The sequence below is a fragment of the Cervus elaphus genome, chromosome 17 (genome assembly GCF_910594005.1).
Source record: "Cervus elaphus chromosome 17, mCerEla1.1, whole genome shotgun sequence".
Lineage (NCBI taxonomy): Eukaryota > Metazoa > Chordata > Mammalia > Artiodactyla > Cervidae > Cervus > Cervus elaphus.
The window spans coordinates 17,765,730-17,785,938 of record NC_057831.1 but is presented as its reverse complement, the minus strand read 5'-3'; the positions used below and the strand labels follow the sequence as shown (position 1 = coordinate 17,785,938).

Below are 20,209 nucleotides of genomic sequence, written 5' to 3'. Positions count from 1 at the left end.
GGTTTGCGGGAAGAGGGGTTTTAAGTTTTCTACGATTGCGTGCCGAATGCTGCCAGGAAAAGGAGTTGAGGAAAAGGGCGATAAAATAGGGAAGCAAGAGGGAGTAGTAAAATTGCCTTGCCTAGACCGTAGCCAAGTCCTAACTCGCTTGTTTTTCCTAGTATTTCCGAGAAATAGGTATTGTGAAATGGATTTGGAACCTTCACTGACTGGCATCTTCACTACTTCCGAACTGTGTGAAATTGTATGAATTAGTAACCTTTCACATCCTTGTTTGTTTATAAAGTGATGATAGTGATAACTTCACAGGATTTTATGAGAATTATATAAGATTATGGATAGAAAAGCATAGTACGTGGCATGTAGTATGTTTTCAACCAATATTGGTTTTCTTTTGGCCCCTTTACTCTTAGCAGTCATTATGATGGCATCCAAGAGGACAACCGATGGAGTGGCAGGAATAATCTATACTTAGTGCAGTGAGAGTTCGTCTAAATGGTTCCATAGGCTCTGTCTGCCAGGCGTGACTGGAACAGTTACCTTTGTAGCTGTTAGCCTTCCATCAGGAAGAATAATCCAGGGTAATGAGATGTCATTCAGACTCCCCATTTTTTAAATCACTAGGGTTATAATTGCAGACTTTTTAGAGCTGTATGTGTCTGTATACATTTTATGCTCATTAAAAATGTATTTTAGCAATATTATTGATACTTTATATTCAAAATATTTAGTAATTAGTACTTAACGTACTGACCACTGAGTAGATCCCAGTCTTGACACTGGCGCAGAACTGTGTCAGACTGTAATGCGCCTGGATTACTCCTTTAGTTGCTGGATCGTGAGTGGGTCTGGGGCAAGGGACCAGCATGGTGGGATGTAACAGGGAAGCAGGGTCAGGACTGTGACTGTTCACCAACTGGCTCAGCAATGTTTTAATAAAGATGATTGTTAAACTACATACAGGCTCAATATTGAATTATTTCTTGATAGTTCAGCAATGAATGAAATAAATGTTTAGTAATGTAATTACTTTTCCAAATTAGTATGAATTGTATTTCAGTAGGACAGAGGTGCTTGTAGTTTGCTGACCTTGATGTCCTTTTGAAGATAATAAAAACTTTTTAATCTGCCTTTTTTAAAAAGTTGAAATTCTGGAATTCCTGGCAGTCCTGTGGTTAGTACCCCGCACTTCCTCTGCAGGGGATGCAGGTTCGATCCCTAGTTGGGAAACTAAGATCCTGCATGTTGTGTGGCCTGACCAAAAAATAAAAAATGAAATAAATTTTTTTTTAAATGTTGAAATTTTTTAAATTTCAGGAATTCAATTTCTCCTGAATTAATTCAGTCTTTTCAATTCAGGAAAGGACTAATGAAGGAAACATTTTTATATTCAAAATTTTACTTCTCTATGGAATGAGGGGAATGAGGAAACATTTAAGAGCCTATGATTTTTTTCGTATAGTGCCTAGATGTTCCATAAAATACTTGCTGTGTAAATTTTGATTTTCATATCGAGTTTGCATGAAGCAGGGATAGAATCAGTTTTCCTTTGGTGAGAATCTGATCTCAGGAAGGAAATTATGTCACTGAGGCAAATCTATCCTTTGGGTAGATTTTGTGATAATTTTCTCTCAATAAGGATAGCAAGGGTGCTTATAGAAAATCAGAGGCTGTGTCTCACTTGTGTATGATAATATCAGTCAGGCTGACCATCTAAAACCTTTGCAGCTGTGATTAGAGCTGGGGAGATTATCCTGGATCTGGGAGGGCCTGATATACTTGCAACCATCCTTACTGGAAACTGGAGGAGTCAGCCTACAGAGAAAGGAACAAGACCACAAGAGCAGAGGTTATAATGATGTACTTTGAAGATGGAGGGAAGGGGCCACAAGCCAAGGAATGCAGGTGACTGTTAGAAACTGAACAAGGTAAGGAAATGGATTCTCTCAGGCTTCAGAAAGAACCAGCTTTGCCCATGACACCTTAACATTAGCCCAATGAAACTGATTTTGGACTTCTGACTTCCAAACTGTAAAGTAATAAATTTGTACTATTTTAAGCCACTATATTTGTAGTAATTTATTACATTTGTACTGGGAAACTCATACATCTAGTAAGAAGGAAAAAAAGCGGCAATGTCAAAACACTTTAGATGCAATGAAATGCAGTAGATTTTTACTTTCCTTTTGTTTTGAGTGTTCTTATACTTGAACTACTAAAGAATAAAAAGTGTAGAATGGCAGAGAAAAAAATATTCAGACTTGTAATTTGTTCTGGTAGTAGAGTATAAGTATTAAGTTTTGAATTCTTTCTCTTTAAATATCATGTGCATGCATGCATACAATCGTTCAGTCGTGTCTGACTCTTTGGGACCTCATGGACCACAGCCCACCAGCCTCCTGTCCATGAGGTTTCCCAGGCAAGAATACTAGAGTGGGTTGCCATTTCCTTCTCCAGGGGACCTTCCCAACCCAGATATTGAACCTGCATCTCTTAAGTCTCCTGCATTGGCAGGCGGATTCTTTACCACTGAGCCACCAGGGAAGCCCTTAAATATCATGTAGTTGTTGATAATTGTGATGAGATAAATGCCTGATACAGAAATACTTGATGATTATTTACTGCACTTTTTTTTTTTTCTTAAAAAATACAGCAGTGGAATCCATGAGCCAGTCACTGTCCTAAGCCTTAAGGATATGATAGAGCCGAGAGCAAAGTAGGCCCAGGTTTTTGACTTATAGAGTGTACACTTAGTTACAGTTCCACGTGGAAAGCACTGTCACAGAGGTCCGATATACTGTAGTACAACATTAAGCGGGCATGGACTTGTAGAATTGCAGAATGTTTTCTAGAGGAAGAGCTGAGAGCTGAGGATGAGTAAGAGTTGGTCAGGTGAAGCGGGTAGAAGGGGACCTCGAAGGTTCCGGGTAGAAGGAAGAGCCTGTGTGAACAGTTGGAAGTGAACAAGCATGACTTGATAACTCTCTGTGCTAAGAGTGAGTATATGTGGAATAGAGATTTTCAGCCTTTTCACTCATGGCTACTTTAGTGCTGAAGTTTTTGGTGACATTCTTGAAGGAGTTAAACTTAGAACACATGTATTTTATTTATTTTTTATTTATTTTTTATTATTTTATTTTTATTATTTTTTTTTATTATTATTTTTTTTTCCAGTGGGTTTTGTCATGCATTGATATGAATCAGCCATGGATTTACATGTATTCCCAATCCCGATCCCCCCTCCCACCTCCCTCTCCACCCGATTCCTCTGGGTCTTCCCAGTGCACCAGGCCGGAGCACTTGTCTCATGCATCCCACCTGGGCTGGTGATCTGTTTCACCATAGATAGTATACATGCTGTTCTTTTGAAATATCCCACCCTCACATTCTCCCACAAAGTTCAAGAGTCTGTTCTGTATTTCTGTGTCTCTTTTTCTGTTTTGCATATAGGGTTATCGTTATCACCTTTCTAAATTCCATATATATGTGTTAGTATGCTGTAATGTTCTTTATCTTTCTGGCTTACTTCACTCTGTATAATGGGCTCCAGCTTCATCCATCTCATTAGGACTGGTTCAAATGAATTCTTTTTAATGGCTGAGTAATATTCCATGGTGTATATGTACCACAGCTTCCTTATCCATTCATCTGCTGATGGGCATCTAGGTTGCTTCCATGTCCTGGCTATTATAAACAGTGCTGCGATGAACATTGGGGTGCACGTGTCTCTTTCAGATCTGGTTTCCTCAGTGTGTATGCCCAGAAGTGGGATTGCTGGGTCATATGGCAGTTCTATTTCCAGTTTTTTAAGAAATCTCCACACTGTTTTCCATAGCGGCTGTACTAGTTTGCATTCCCACCAACAGTGTAAGAGGGTTCCCTTTTCTCCACACCCTCTCCAGCATTTATTGCTTGTAGACTTTTGGATAGCAGCCATCCTGACTGGCGTGTAATGGTACCTCATTGTGGTTTTGATTTGCATTTCTCTAATAATGAGTGATGTTGAGCATCTTTTCATGTGTTTGTTAGCCATCTGTATGTCTTCTTTGGAGAAATGTCTGTTTAGTTCTTTGGCCCATTTTTTGATTGGGTCATTTATTTTTCTGGAATTGAGCTGCAGGAGTTGCTTGTATATTTTTGAGATTAATCCTTTGTCTGTTTCTTCATTTGCTATTATTTTCTCCCAATCTGAGGGCTGTCTTTTCACCTTACTTATAGTTTTCTTTGTAGTGCAAAAGCTTTTAAGTTTCATTAGGTCCCATTTGTTTAGTTTTGCTTTTATTTCCAATATTCTGGGAGGTGGGTCATAGAGGATCTTGCTGTGATTTATGTCGGAGAGTGTTTTGCCTATGTTCTCCTCTAGGAGTTTTATAGTTTCTGGTCTTACATTTAGATCTTTGATCCATTTTGAGTTTATTTTTGTGTATGGTGTTAGAAAGTGTTCTAGTTTCATTCTTTTACAAGTGGTTGACCAGTTTTCCCAGCAACACATGTATTTTAAAACAGCAAGTTCCAGGAAAACTATATTAACATGATCCTCTTCAGAAGTCTTTATAAGGCAACTTAATATTCTGCCCTAGCAACCCCTTTGATGGCCTTTTGACACAAAGCTCTAGCCTGCAGCCGTACCTGATGTTGTGCTGTGGCTCCTTTGCTTTTCTTGTGGCAAGTTATACTTCTTTACCAGCTCGGCATTCTGTGTCACTTCATCACAACACTCGGCGTTCGTAGTTGTGGCAGAGCTGTTAATACATTTTATTGATCAAAGTGTGGCAAACTCATGTGAGGACTTGCAGTATATTAAGGTGTACCTTTAGGAAATCACTGTGAAAAGGAGGAGTGGTGAGCGGTGAGTGGTCGAGGTTTCCCCAGTGGCACAGTGGTAAAGGATCTGCCTGCCAATGCAGGAGACACGGGTTCGATCCCTGGGTGGGGAAGAGCCCCTGGAGAAGGAAATGGCAACCCCCTCCAGTGTTCTTACTTGGGGGAGCCCATGGGCAGAGAGGAGCCTGGTGCGCTGCAGACCATGGGGTCACAGTCGGACACAGCGTAGCAGTGAACACAAGCACACACACAAGCCGGGCAGGGGTCAGAGCATAAAAAGTCTTTGCGCTGGTTTTAATCTCTGCTGCTGTAACAGATGACCACAGACTGTGGCTTAAAACAACATCAATCCATCTTCTGCAGGTTGGAAGTCTAACTGGACTAAAATCGAGGTGTCATTAGGGCTGCGTTCCCTTCCAGAGGCTCTAGGAGAGAACCCATTTCTTTGCCTTTTCCAGCTTCCAGAGGCTGTGCCCATTCCTTGGCTCTTGGCCACTCTTTCCATCTTCAGAGCCAGCAACATTGCCTCTCTCAGAGGAGTCTTCTGTAGTCACGGCTCCTTCTGAGTCTCTTCTGCCTCCCTCTTCCCCTTTTAAGGACTCTCATGATTATGTGGCGCTTACCTGGATTATATATTCCCTCTTTGAAGGTCCACTGGCTAACAGCCCTAATGCTATCTCTAATGTTACCACCCCTCTGCCATGTAACCTAGCATTTTCACTGGTTCTAGGGATTAGGACATGGACGTGGGGTGAGGGAGGGATTATCCTGTCTCCCACCATCTTACAGACCATATTGGAGAATTTGAATTATTCTTAATGGCAAGAGAAACTATTAGAAAGCTTTAAACAAGGAACTAACAATCTGCTATTCTTCTTCAAAGCTTTTTTGTTGTTGTTGCTATTTTAGTACCTTGCCTTTCCTTAGAAATTTTAGAATCATCTTGTTGGTATCTGTTTTTTAAAAAAGCCTTCCATGTGTTTTTGTTGGGATTGTATTGAATCTAAAGATCAAAATTAAGATAATTTACATCTTAATGTCAAGCCTTCCTGTCCACAAAGATGGTATATCATTCCATTTACTTAAGTCCTTGATTTCTTTCATCAGTGTTTTCTAGTTTCCTACATATAGATTCTTCACATATTTCATTAGATTTGTATTTTTAGTACTACTTTTTGTGTGTGCTGTTGAAAATAGTATTTTGGCTTTAGAATCTGAATCCTGAATTTTTAAAAATAGTAATTGCTATTCTAGTTGCTATTACTCCATAATAAATTACAACAGAACTTAGGGGTTAAACAACCATTATGCTCACAGATTGTGTTGAGCTAAGACTTTGAGCAGGGCACCGCAAAGATGGCTTTTCTCTGCTCTAGAATGCCTAGGGCCAGAGCTGGGAAGATACAAAGGTGATTTTGATGGCTGGAGATTAGGATGATCTTGAAGGCTCATTTATTCACACATCTGGCACTTAGACTAGAATATATCAGACTTGTACTTCAAACCAGAGTGCCTAGCAGTGACCACTGTGTGTGTTTTGGCATCCTCAGACCATGGCAGCTGTGGAGTAAATGGGCTTCTTATGGAGTTGCTTAGGGATCCACATGCAAATAATCCTATCAAACAATACAGATGCTCAATTGTCTATGACTGAGTCTGGGAATTCACACAGCTTTGCTTCTGCCATTCTTTATTGGTGGAAGCTGTTATAAGCCTGCTCAAATTCAGGAGTAGACAGATCCTACCCTTTAATCAGCAGTGTCAAAGAGTTTGGCGACCGTGTTTTAAAACTGCCACAGTTGCTGAGGCAATTATTGGGAATATAAGTAAATGAAAATGCTAATACTAGTAAAATTCCCATAATTTACAGAGTCTCTTTTAAAAAAAAAAGAAAAGAATGGGTGCATTTGTGATCTTTCCCAGGCTCATTTCCCAGAAATATAACTTTAATATTCGTATATACCCTGGGCTTCCCTGTTGGCTCAGATGGTAAAGAATCTGCCTGCAATGTAGGAAACCCAAGTTCGATCCCTGGGTTGGGATGATCCCCTGGAGTAGGAAATGACAGTCCCCTCTAGGATTCTTGCTTGGAGAATCCCATGGACAGAGGAGCCTGGCGGGCTACAGTCAGAGTCCAGTCAAAGAGTCAGACATGACTACGCATTCACTATTAATATACCCCAAGAAAAAGTTAAGAATTATCTAATACATTTTAAAGTTGAAGAAAATCACACCTTGTTAGGTCACCGTAAGACAAAATTTTTAAAATTATTTTCTTGTCCTAGCATTTTCTTTCAGTTTAAACTGATCTTTAATTTTTTTTGTGCAGGTTTTTAAAAATTGATTTTAAACATTCAAAAAATTATTTTACTTTCAAAAGAGCTAATTCACATATTATTTTGGTTAAATTATACTAGAATTTTGGGGGAGGGTACTCGGATCATTTAGATTTTGATAAGAAATGGTATGCATCGACATATAATTAGCTATTCTTACCTTTGCACCCTCTCTACAAAGTAAGTACCTTCCTTTTCCTTGATGGATTGAAAAGTAAATAGACTTTTTTGGGTGGGTAATTTACTTATGATAAATTTTACCAGTTCCAACATCCCTATTATTTTTAGAAGAATGGCATTTGAGTAGCTTGGACAAAATGATGGTTCTTGTCCTGTTTGCAGAGATCATTTAGCATAGATAAGCCAAATCAAATCATAGAGTGAGTAGATATTTAAACAGATTTATCTGATCTCTTGATTAATAAATGTGTACATTGTTGGGTTTTCTGGGGCTATAATGAAGAGTGGTAAAACCATTTTTTTAGATCTAATTTAGTAAGAGGAGAACATTTTACACTTTTTTTTAAGGCATGTTAATGAAAGATTTGTATTAAGACTTGTTTCCTTTTAAGTAAATAAATTCTTTTAAGTGAACTATGATCATGTGAAATATCCTATAAGAAAAGTAAATTATATACCTAGTAAAATAGTGTTACCTGAGTTTTGGTTCCTTGTATACTTGGAATTACAGAAGTGTGGACATTATTTTTTTTTACAGCTTGATTGTCTGAGTTATCTTTGGAGAATGTATTTAAATGACTAAATACTAAAGATGATTTAGTAGAAATTGAAAATAGAATAAGGAAATTATTCATGTATCTTTTATAAATACATATTTTCTATTTTATACATTATTATGGCAAGGAATACAGTGACACCTTTTGTGTCAGTGAACTTGGAGCAGCTTGAAATTTATATACATATATCTTATCTGTGTGTGTGTATACATATATATGTACATATATATACATGATTATCCTTTCATTTGGGCTTCCCTGGTGGCTCAGACAGTAAAAAATCCACCTGCAATGTGGGAGACCTGGTTTTGAACCCTGTGTTGGGAAGATCCCCTGAAGAAGGGAACAGCTGCCAACTCCAGTATTCTTGCCTGGAGAATCCCATGGAAAGAGGAGCCTGGCAGGCTGCAGTCCATGGGGTCTCAAAGAGTCAGATTTGACCAAGTGACTTTTAACTTCACTTTTCATTTGAGGTAAGGTACAGATACCTATTTCATTCCAAAAGACAAGCAAATTAGATTCTAGGATAATTCAAGTTTGCCCTTGGAACCAAAACTAGAATTCCATTGTTTGAGATAATTGACCTTCTGGGCTGAAGAAAGCTAGCAGGATTTTAGTGTAGCGAGGGCCAGCAGATAATTGCTTAAAAGCATGGACTTGAGCCATATTATCTAAATCAAACCCCAGCCCTATTACTTTCTAAATATGTGACTTTATTAACTTAAATTTTGTTTCATTTACCTTATTATAAAGTAGTTATAATGATACTCTTTATTTCAGGTGGTTAGGAGGAATAAAGGACTGAATATATATAAAACATTAGAACAGTGAGTGGCACAAAGTGTACTGTTTAGACTATTAATAAAATTAATACTAAGTTATGGTAACTTTAATGATACTGATAAAATAAATACATTCTATAGTGATCAAAGATAAATGTAAAAATGAAAGTATTAAAAGCACTAGAGGAAAACATGGGTAGTTTTATAATATTGGAGTAGGGGAGGCTGTATGAAATATGAATTAAAATTTTGTCAAGCATGAAAGATTTTACTACATGATAGTTGAGAAACTATAGCAAGAGACAACGTGAACAAAATTAAGTAACCTGAGGCAAATACAGGCAGCACATAATAATATTGTTAAATTGCTTAATGTATATGAACATTTATAAATTATTAAGGGACACACAATCCTGTGGGGAAAGGGTAGGTAACAAAGATACCCAAGTGGCTAAGAAACATTTGTAAGGATTCTCAGCATCACTCAAAGTTTAGTACTGCAAGCTAAAATGTTTCTTTCTTACTAGATAGGCAGAGATTAAAATGGTACTCAGTGTTGGGAAGATGAGGCATTCTGAAGCATCATTGATGAGAGGTATAAATTGATAGACATTTTTGAAGATATTTGGCAATAATGGTCAATTTTAATTACTCCTAAACCCTTTGAACCTCCAGTTTCAATTCTAGGAACTTACCTGCATATTCATCACAGAGGTTGACCTCATAAATTAGTTCACTCCCTGGAGTAAATATTCATCATGGGGATTTGGTAAATAATGTTATGTTTCTACAATGAAATATTATTAGATTCTTTTAGAAGAATAATAAAGATTTATATATGCTAACACAGAAGGATATCCTTGCTGAACTGTAATATGGTCTTTGTGGTTAAATATATATATATGTTTATATGTATATTACATATATTGTACATATAGGTATCCAATATTGTACATATAGGTATCCAAAGAATACACAAGAAACCATTAACTAAACTACATCTGGGAAGTAGGATTTCAGCTACCAGGGAAAGAAGGGGACTTGTACTTTTCACTTTATGTTCTTCATTGTTTGAATTTTTTTGATAGTAGGTATACTGTTAGTTTTATAATTAAAAAAGGGGGGGCAGTAAGAAAGGTTTGAACTTCGTCTGTGGTAGGTATATTGTTATCTGTTACTTCATGACAAAATAGCCTAAAACTTACCAGCTAAAAACAAGGAGTACTAGTCTCATACTTTCTGAGGGACATGAAGCAGTCTAGCTGGGAGATTCTGGATTAGGGTCTCAAACGTGAGATTGTATTCAGGCTGTCAGCAGGGGCTCTGGTTATCTTTAAGACTCTATTACTTGGTGTGAAGAGTCTGCTTCCAGACTCTCTGTTGAGGTTGTGGGCAGACCTCAGTTTCTCTCTGGTTGTTGGTCATGAGAATGCGATTCCTCACCGCATGGGTTTCTCCAGAGAGCTCTTCACAGCTTGGCAGCTTTGATCTTCCACACTGAGAGATCTAAGAGTGCCAGTGCCTGAGACAGGACAAGTCTTAGCAGTGATATCATTACCTCCGCTGTTTGCTGCTGGTCACACAGTCCGGTCCTGGTGTATCGCGCGAGGGTATGAGTACCGGAGCGTTGAGGAGGCTGGGCGCCATCTTGGAGGCTGACTACCATGGCAGGCCTGTTAGAGTATAACCTCTGGTAACAGTTTGGGATTATGAAGAAGTAAATTAGGGCAACAGTTAGATGGGAACTGTGCTTAAAAATTAGTTGCCTTCTTACTAATGCCTGTCAATACTTGCTTTTCTTTTTCAGGTCCAGCACAGAATCAAATGCAAGTTCCATCTGAGTATGGATTGCCTCCTCAAAACTATATTGTTCCCTCAGGACATTACTCTCAAGGACCTGGGAAAATGACCTCGTTGCCATTGGATAGCCAGAGTGGTGATTACTACTCTGGTCTCTATACGGTACCAACCCAGAGTGTGGCGACTCCTAACACAGCCAGCCAGCAGCCAGGAGCTCAGCAGATGTACGGCAGGGTTCCTCCCGCCCCTCATGCGGTGGGGTCCACTCCGGGATCTTTCCAAGGTGCCTCGGCCTCCACATCGTATTTGCATACGAGTGCCTCCCAGCCGTTCTCCTCTTTTGTGAATCATTACAACAGTCCACCCATGTACTCTGCCAGTTCTTCTGTTGCTTCTCAGGGATTTCCCTCTACTTGTGGTCACTATGCTTTGTCAACTGTTTCTAATGCTGCGTATCCTAATATTTCATATCCCTCTCTACCTGCTGGTGATCCATACGGGCAACAAATGTTTACCTCACAGAATGCTCCAACTGTCAGGCCAATTAGAGATAATTCCTTTTCTGGTCAAAATACAGCTGTCAGCCATCCGTCACCGCTTCCACCTCCACCATCACAACAGTACCACCACCAGCAGAGTCCTTCAGGATACAGTACTTTCTCGTGGTCAGCTCCGGGCCTTCCATCAACCCAAGACAATCTGATTCGAAACCACACCTCCCTGGCTACAGCCAGCAACCCAACAAATACCGGTAGGTTGAATGAAAAGTCCACCAAAGCATGGTTGAAAGTCAGTGCATTTCCAGTCCGTTTTTATTGCATGAAGGTTAAAGATGATATTGCCCATTAGAAAAACCAGCAATTTGCTTAGTTTTGCTATTTATTTGCTTTTATTTGCTGTAAAGTTTTGCAGTATCTCCTTGAACCCGTCCCCTTCATTTGTTCATAGTTAGCCCCCTGACCGTCTGCCTTGTATAGAGTGGTTCCTTGCCACGATTAGGATCTCAGGTGGTGTTTGCTGATAGGTTTTCTTGCCTCTGCAGTAGTTGTCTTTAATGTGAGTTTGGAATAGGGCACAGTGGAAAAGTCCATTTGAGGATATGTTTTGTTAGCTGCGGCTCAGAGGTTAAAGCGTCTGCCTGCAATGCGAGAGACCTGGGTTTGATCCCTGGGTCGGGAAGATTCCCTGGAGAAGGAAATGGCAACCCACTCCAGTTTCTTGCCTGGAGGATCCCATGGACGGAGGAGCCTGGTAGGCTACAGTCCACGGGGTCGCAGAGAGCAACTTCACTTTGTTAGCTGCTACTTTCTTTTTTGCATTAGTTCAACTTTGGGACAGTTATTCTTCCAGCCATAGCCCCATTCTCTGTAGAAAAAATTATGGTCTGAAATACCAAACTGGTTAGGTGAACCCTTATTTGCAACTTTCACAGAAGATGTATTTCCTATACATTAAAGCTGATGTTTTCTCAGCCCCAGATAGATAAGCTGAATGAAGGACAGTGAAGATGGGGAAAGATACATGAAGAATACCCTTGTAATTAGTTTTTCTCACCTTCCTAAACCAAGATATGATTAAATTTATTTGTTTAAAAGTTATATACACAAGCTGTATATGTAGTTTATTTAGTGTGGGGTTTGCATAAAATTTACTCACTTTAATTCATCTTGTCACTTTGACCTTAACAAAATCTGCTCTTGAACCGAATGAAACAGTATGTCAAGAATGAGTATTGGAAATCTGTGATAGTTTTCTGAATGATGTCTCTAGATTGTATATCAGAGTTTAGATAGCCATATGTCAAGGATGTTGTAGAAAAGTATCCTTCCCTGGACAGTTAGATTATTTAAAGTTAGACCTTTAGAATATTAGATCTGAACTGTACATTTCAGATTGCCTATTCTTTCAGTGCTGTTATTTAGAAACACCTTGGGTTACAAGCAACTAATAGTGGTTTAAACAGAAAAGGTGTTTATTTTCCTCACATAGCAAGGAGTCAAGAAGTCTAGGCAGATGCAGATCCAGATGTCGTCATTGTCTTTTGTCTCTTTCCACTGTGCCATCCTTAATATGTTGATTTATAGAAACAAGATAACTTACATACCTGTCAAAATTAAAAGCAGAAAGAAGGGAGAGGAAAGACGATGGGTTTGTGGCACTGACAGACTTCATTTTCCATGTCATTTGCCATTGCTGTTTTAAAAGACCACGTCTAATTTAAGGGAAGGCCATGGAGCCTCCATGGTAGAGACAGGCCTGAAACGGGGCCAGCATTGACTGGGTCTTAGGTGAGTCAGCTTGAAGCATCCGTCACAATTCCCAAATCTGGCTCTGCATCAGAATCCCTTGCAGAAAATCCCTCAAACCCAGCTGACTGAGCTAGAATAGAATAATCTCCAGGGTAGTCTTGGGAATCTGAATTTCTGACTGGCTCTCAAATGACGTCTGGTAACAGATCCAGGCTCTAGTGCTATCCCTGTGGTTTACAAACTAGGAAAGCCTGTAGTCCTGAATACTAGGAACAGTCCTGAAGCTGTTTCTTCTGACTCTCAGTCTGCCCGTCTCAGAACCAGGGCTCTCTGTCCCGTAGAAATCCTGCTTGCTTCCTCCTTTCAGTAAGTCTTTTACAGATCAGCTTATCTAAGGTCCCCCTGACCTAAGGATTTTATGACTTTTGTGACAAAAAAGAAAGTCAGCCAATTCCTATCTTATTTCTCAGATGGGAATAGGACCGGACAGAATGAATTTTTATTAAGATGTAGGATTGGAAAATGTTGGGGCCATTTGGCTTATGAGTAGAATACCTATTGGCAAGGGCCTACTATTGAAAAAAATATTGAATAAAGAGTAAGGATAATTACAAAATTACCTTCTGTTTGGATGACTAGTAATTAGTCCATTAGGCAAAGAGAAGGGAGTGTATTTCCATTGTTTTAATTGTAATACTATATTATGAAAGCCATAATAAATACAATTTGGGAAATTAATGTTAAAGAAGTGGGTTTTTCCCTCCTTAGATTGGTAAATGACTTTTTAATTGTAGTTCAGAAGTTGACAAATTAAATATATCTCAGGTTAATATGGCCTATTGCTTGTCATCATTTCAAAAGAGAGAAAGAGATTACTTTTAAAACTTACTTTAAAATTCAGTATTACAGAAGTTCCTAAACTTCCTCAGTTGATGTTTCTCAATACTTTTTTCCAGTGCTCCACACTGCATTGTAGTAATAGTTCATAATGTTTTCTGACAGATGTTACTGTTTTTCTCTTGGAAAATTTAAAACATCCCTTGGAACTGTGAGTTTGTTGCAAGGGCAACTGGGGTGCCTAAGTGCAAAGTTTGGGAGCCATAGGTATGTCGCTTGTAATTTTCTAGAAAGACAAGCAGTTTAATTGCTTAGGACACTTTTAAATTATATTGTCAAAGTAAGAATCTTAAATTTTAAGCATGGTTTTGTATGAAAACCAATCTTTGAGTAATTGATAAGAATGATTGCATTTTATTACTTGATTATATTAGTTTCATTTTCAGGATTTAATATAGTTAAACTTCAGCAATTCATGAAGGGTTGAGATTCAAAAGCATAGCCCGAGTTAAGTGATTATGAAAAATACAGTGATTGATACATGCTGTTACTTTTAGGCAGTTGAGTTCATATTCAGAAATGTGGAATAAAAGAGACATTTAAACATATCTCATTTGTCTCTTTAATTTTAGAAAAGCACATTAATATAATTTAGCACTAGAATTTCAGATTATTTTTGTTAAAAACATAGTGATGTAAGTTTTGAGTGCTATGTTTAGTTAATTTAGGGTGCAGTTTTGGCTAGTGTTTAAAAGGTATCATTAGGCCATTAAATTTTTTTTTAACTGTCATTACAGGTAAATTTCTCAAGGTTCAGAAGCTCTTTCCTAGTTTGAGGTGAAATTGGTTGAGTACTACAAGTTCAAGAAGGATCACATCTTGCTGTCATATTGTAAAATAGTACTATCTGATTAATGCTATTTTACCAAGTACAATTTTTTTTTTTAAAAAGACGCATTTAAAAATCTACTCATAAAAATAATAATAATAAACATTGATAAAATCCTTGTGTAAAAATCTACAACTTACAACACGATACTAAGGTATAATCACTGATGTGTTAATATATGTCTGTCATCTTGAGGTGATGATGTGCCTGAGGAAAAGCAAAATAGATACTAGGAGGTGACTACCTGGATAAAGAAATCAAGTTAGAAATAAGTTAGAAAACTACATTGGAGGCACAAATAGTACAGTTAAGAGATTATTTTCAGCTTCAGGAACTTGTGTTGAGATTGCAGAGTTGTGAGATAATAATAATTTTGCTCCCTCATACTCCTTCAGTTTTTCATAGGCACTCTTGAACCTTATCTTTTCTTACCTTAGTACCTTCCACTTGAAGATTTTCTATATTTACTCCTTTAAGCCCAGAAGATGAAATGTCCCATCTTTATGACCACTTCCTTCAAAACTTGGTTTTATTGGTTATTTTTTTTGGTGTCTTTTCTGGTGTCTCAGTTTCCCAGTTTCTGCTGGGCCGTGGCATTGGGAAGGTGAGAGGAAAGGACGAAGTGAAGGAAAAACATAAGCTTAGTTCTATCTGTAATCAGCGACCATCAGAAATTTTTAAGCACAGTGGTGACACTGTCAAATTTGTGTTTTAGATGTTTCTCTGTGAGCAGTGTGGTAGGTAAACTGGAAGAGGAAGAACTTGGAGACAAGAAGACTAACTAGGAAGGAATTAACTACAACTATCTAGAATGAAGGATGATAACATAGGTTGGGATTCGTTTAGACAGAAGACAGGTGGCAAGAGATGATTTCAAGAATTGGTTGATAGGGTTTATGAAGGAAAAGGAATAATAGAAGTTGACTTAAATTTTCTAGTTTGAACAGCTTGAATGGGTAATAGTGTTATTAGTTGAGAATTTAATCTCCCTAGTTCCAACAGAGTTGTATGTACACTCACTGAGGAGCTGCTAAGAACTGACAAGGGAACTACCTTAATGCCAACAAATAAATAGATAAACAGTTTATTTCTGAATTGTGTTCTGTCTCTATATATACCATATTTCATCTGTCACTTTCTCGTTATGAAAGGGGTAGTTTTGTTGGTTTTTTTCCTGGCATTTTTTTTGGTGGTCTTTAATATTTGTGGAACTTGTCTTCATATATTTGACAGATATTTGAAAGCCAATTATGTGACAGGCATTTATTTTAGTGCTGGGAGATAAAATAGCAAATAAAAAGACTTGATGCCTTACCTCATGAAGTTGTAATCTTCTTAGGAAGGCAAACATTATCCAAATAAAGGCAAATAAATGTAAAATTGCTATTGTCATTTAAGTATCATGAGGCAGAGATTTATGGTGCTTGGTGAAGAGTATTCTAGGTATATCTGGCCTGTTAGTCGTGGAACTTAGGAAAGTTTTCCTTGATATTTGATGTGTGAGCTGCAATCTGAAGAATGAATTTTCCATGTATAAGATAAATCACAGATAAAACAAGTATCTAAATGCAAAAAGGCAAAACTTCAAAACTTTTCAGAGAAAATACGGAAGAACCTTCAGGTAGGGAATAATTTCTTAAGGACACTACACACAATGTTAGCTAGCCATAAAGAATAAGCATGATGAGCTTTACTAATTTCTAATTAAGAACTTTATTTGCCATTAACTGGGAGAAAAAAATTTATAGTATTTTATCCAAAATTACACAGATAACACAATAAGATCAATAAGGAAAAGAAAAATACACAATCAAGAAAAAAACACAAACAGGCATTTCACAAATGAAAACATACTCGGTCTCATTAATAATCAGGGAAAAGCAGCTTAGCATGGGAAAACTCCTTATACCTAGTGTCAGCATGATGAAACTTTGAAGGACTGACCATACTAGGGCATGGCAAGGGTGTGGAATTAAAAAAAAAATCTTAGACACTGTTTGTCGGACGATCTGTTGGTCCAGTATTTTAGGGAAATTGGGCATTAGGGGAATTGAATGTAACCATGCCCTAGAACACGGCTGCCCCACTTCTGTGTACTCTAGAGAAGTGTTCTTCTCATACTTTGTGCATATGAATTACCCAGGGTCCTGTTAAAATGCAGGTCTTGATTCACCATGGCTAGTGTGGCCCGGCTTAAGGATTTTATCAAGTTTCTGACTAAGGTGTTGGTACCCTATGTAGTACACTTTGAATAAGGAGGCCCTAGAACACCACTTCCTGTTTTAGATGTGTAGTGCTAGTAGGAAATGACATTTTGGGGATTCTGAACTAAAGAGACTAGTCTGTTCCCTTGGCCAAAGAGCTCACTTCGCACAGGCTACCCCCGGGGCCAAGGGCGTTCTCACGCCTTGCTGCAGCTACACATTCTGAGCCGCGGCACACGCGCTGAGGAGCTCTGCCCCGGAGAAGCTGCACGTGTGCGCCAGGGAAGGTCCGTGAGCATTCCTGTAGTACTGCATGTGAAAATGAAAAAGCAGAACCCCGGTGTCCGTTTGTAATTGAAGGGATACATAATGTATATCCTTCCAGTGGACTGCTGAATAGAACTACACTCGTTAACACAAATGAGTCCTGGAAATATACCATAGGATTCATGGAAGAATATATGTGGTATGCTATTGTGATAAAGTTAAAAAATAAGCAGAAATAATGTTTAGAGATACTTATTTGTGTGGTAAACTATTTAATAACAAAAGTAAGGGGATAGTGAACACAATCAGGAGAGAGGCAAGGGAATGCCTTCTGTGAGGAGTGCACCAAGAGCATCAGCAATATTGGAAACGCTTTCTTTTCACAGTTGGATGCTGAGTTCCTGGGTATTTCTTTTATTATGATTTTATAACTACATACACATATGTAAGGCAGACTTATTTGTATCAATTATTTTATTAAAGAAAAAAGTCTGTTACATCTAAAGGGGATTACGTGAAATTCCCTTTAATGGAAGAGAGCACAGCAAGTTCGAGGGACTGAAAGACTGAAGCTAGAGGAGAACCATGGACCAGGAGGAGGCTGGGATCATTCAGGGCCTGGTTGACCCCCTTAAGTTTTCAGGATAACATGTTTTATCTTCACCCTTAAGGACTGGCAGAATATTGAAGGACTATAACCAGGATGATGCCATGTATCAAGCTGGAGACCGGAGAACACAGAGGGCCCTGTACACACCTGAACTGCTTATCTTCGACATGGTGCTTGGAATTTTGTTTCTGAAAAATTATTGTGGGACCTTCTAAAGGCCTAGGGTGATGGAAACATTCTCCAGGGAGGATTTACATTTCCTTCTGCCAGTTTCCTCTAAGAACTACCAGCTTGTGGTCACATTTATCCCAGTCTAAGGCCCTAGATGTAGTGGACTGTGTAGATGCTCTGAATCAAAGCTGCTGGCTTTTGTAAGGCTTGGTTTCCTGATTTATCCTGGTCCTGAGGTTATAACCCTCCAGATACTATCTTAAAAGCGAAGGTGTGGGGTGCCGTATCAGGCGCCCTATCTTGGGTGTGCTGTGGGAGATGTCTTATTTTCCACACTCTGCAGGGCCACCAAGAACAGCAGATCTGGTTTGCAACAGATATCCACAGGGTGAAAGCAGCTCTGAGTGTTGGGCTTATTTCTCTTGAGTTTTCAGTTTCTTATAGATTTTCCCCCAGAGATTAGTTTATGTCATGTTAGATTTTTGATGATTTTAAGAAAATCTTTTTAAATATAGTGTTTAAAGTTATCTTCCTTAGAAGGTTTAGTCCTAATTACCTAGATCGTCATTACCAGAGGCAGAAATATTTTCTATATTTTTATACAGTGTCTTTTAGTTTCTCATATGAGCAAAGGTAAAATTAGTATATTTACTGTTTTCCATACCCCTTTTCTTTTCTCTATCACTGAATTTTAGGTGATCATATCTTTCTTAATTTTTACCTTGTACTGTTAAATATACTCATCACTCTTGTTACTTTGACATTTTGAATGATTTTATCGGTTATCTAACGCTGGTTGAAAACCAGCATTATGTTTTATTTTTCACAGTCCTGTGGGTTGGTTGGGCAGTTCCTCTGCTTGTTTTCCTGGACTTCTGTGACTTCATTTAGCTTGACAGTTGGCTGGGCTGAAAGATCCTAGAGCTTCACTCACCTGTGTAGCTAGCTGTTGGTGCCCACTGTTCACTCGAGTACTTAGGTTTTTCTCCACACTGACCAGATCTGCTTCCTTACATGACGGGGTCAGGGCAGCGTTTTCAAGAGCAGAAAGGTATAAGCTTCATTGCCTCTCAAAACTTGAGGTCTTGAGCTTGTACACCATTACTTTTGCCACATTCTGCTGGTGAAAGCCAGTCAAAAGTTTAACCTCAGTTCAGGGAGTGGGAAAATAGACTCCCACTTCTTAATGAGAGGAACTGAAAAATATTGTTGACTGTGTTTTTGGTCTCTCACAGTGACGTTTGTCCTTACTGAAAATTATGTGGCAGTCAGTGCATTTAGACCACAGTCCACCTTCTTTCCCCATTCCTCATATTTGTATCATTTGTACACTATTAGGAAATGTATCACATTTTGTTCTGTTACTATATATATTGTTACATTTGTTTCAGTCTTAGACCTGAGTTTGTTCATGTATATATACACATATACACATCATGCATATAATACACATACGTACCTGTCTGTATGTGTGCATGTACTGTTGTGTAAGTTTAAGATGTGCCGCATAATGATATACAAATTTATTGCAAAATGACTACCATAGTAGGGTTAGTCACCTCTCATAATTGCCTTTTTTGTGTATTTGGTGAGAACATTTAAGATATACTGTCGTATGGGACTTCCCTGGTGGTCTAGAGGCTAAGACTCTGTGCTCCCAACGCAGGGGGCCAGGGTTCAATCCCTGGTCAGGGAACTTGATCCCACATGCTGCAGCTAAGGCTGGGAACAGCCAAATAAATAAATAAAATAAATAAATATTTTAAAAAAAAAAAGATATACTGTCGTAATAACTTTCAAGTATATTATAACAGTGTTTTTAAGTATAGTCGCCGTACTGTACATTTAGGAGTCCTGTACTGTAACCTACTCCTAACTGAGAGTTTGTATCCTTTGACCAGTATCTCCCTATTTTCCTCACCTCCCTGCTTCTGGGAACCAAAACTTTCTGTGTTTGGCTTTTTTAGATTCCATATGTAAATTAGACTATACACTATTTTTCTGACTTACCCTCAATTAGCATAATAACCTCAGGGTCCATTCATGTTGTCACATGGCAGCATTTCCTACATTTTTATGGTTGAATGATATTCCAGTGTATGTGTGTGTGTTTTCTTTGTTTCCACATTTTCTGTATCCATTCATGCACTGTATGTGTGTATATACACACACACACACGTATAAATGCATACACATCATACCTCCATGTATATATATCTAGATCCACCACATTCTTTTTTTTTTCTTTTTATTTATTTATTTATTTATTTATTTTTTGTCATACATTGATATGAATCAGCCATAGATTTACACGTATTCCCCATCCCGATCCCCCCTCCCCACCACATTCTTAAAGTCCATTCATCCACCAGTGAACACCTAGGTTGTCATCGTAGGTTTTTCCATTATCTCTTGGTTGGCTGAAAATGATCTTGCAGGTAAGGCATTTTGAGCTGTCACAGAGACTGAATATGAATCACATGCACTTTGTTCTAGAAGTCCA

The 20,209-nt window shown here is 38.4% G+C and overlaps 1 protein-coding gene across 5 annotated transcripts in view; it reads left to right on the top strand.

The window, feature by feature from the left end:
* The window catches only part of SEC24B (SEC24 homolog B, COPII coat complex component), a 78,965-nt gene that overhangs the window by 5,102 nt on the left and 53,654 nt on the right, over positions 1-20,209 (top strand). For all 5 annotated transcript variants that reach the window (XM_043870957.1, XM_043870956.1, XM_043870953.1 and 2 more), the window contains exon 2: positions 10,487-11,230. In XM_043870957.1, the coding sequence (XP_043726892.1) occupies positions 10,487-11,230 (744 nt within the window). The remainder of the gene's footprint in view (positions 1-10,486; positions 11,231-20,209) is intronic.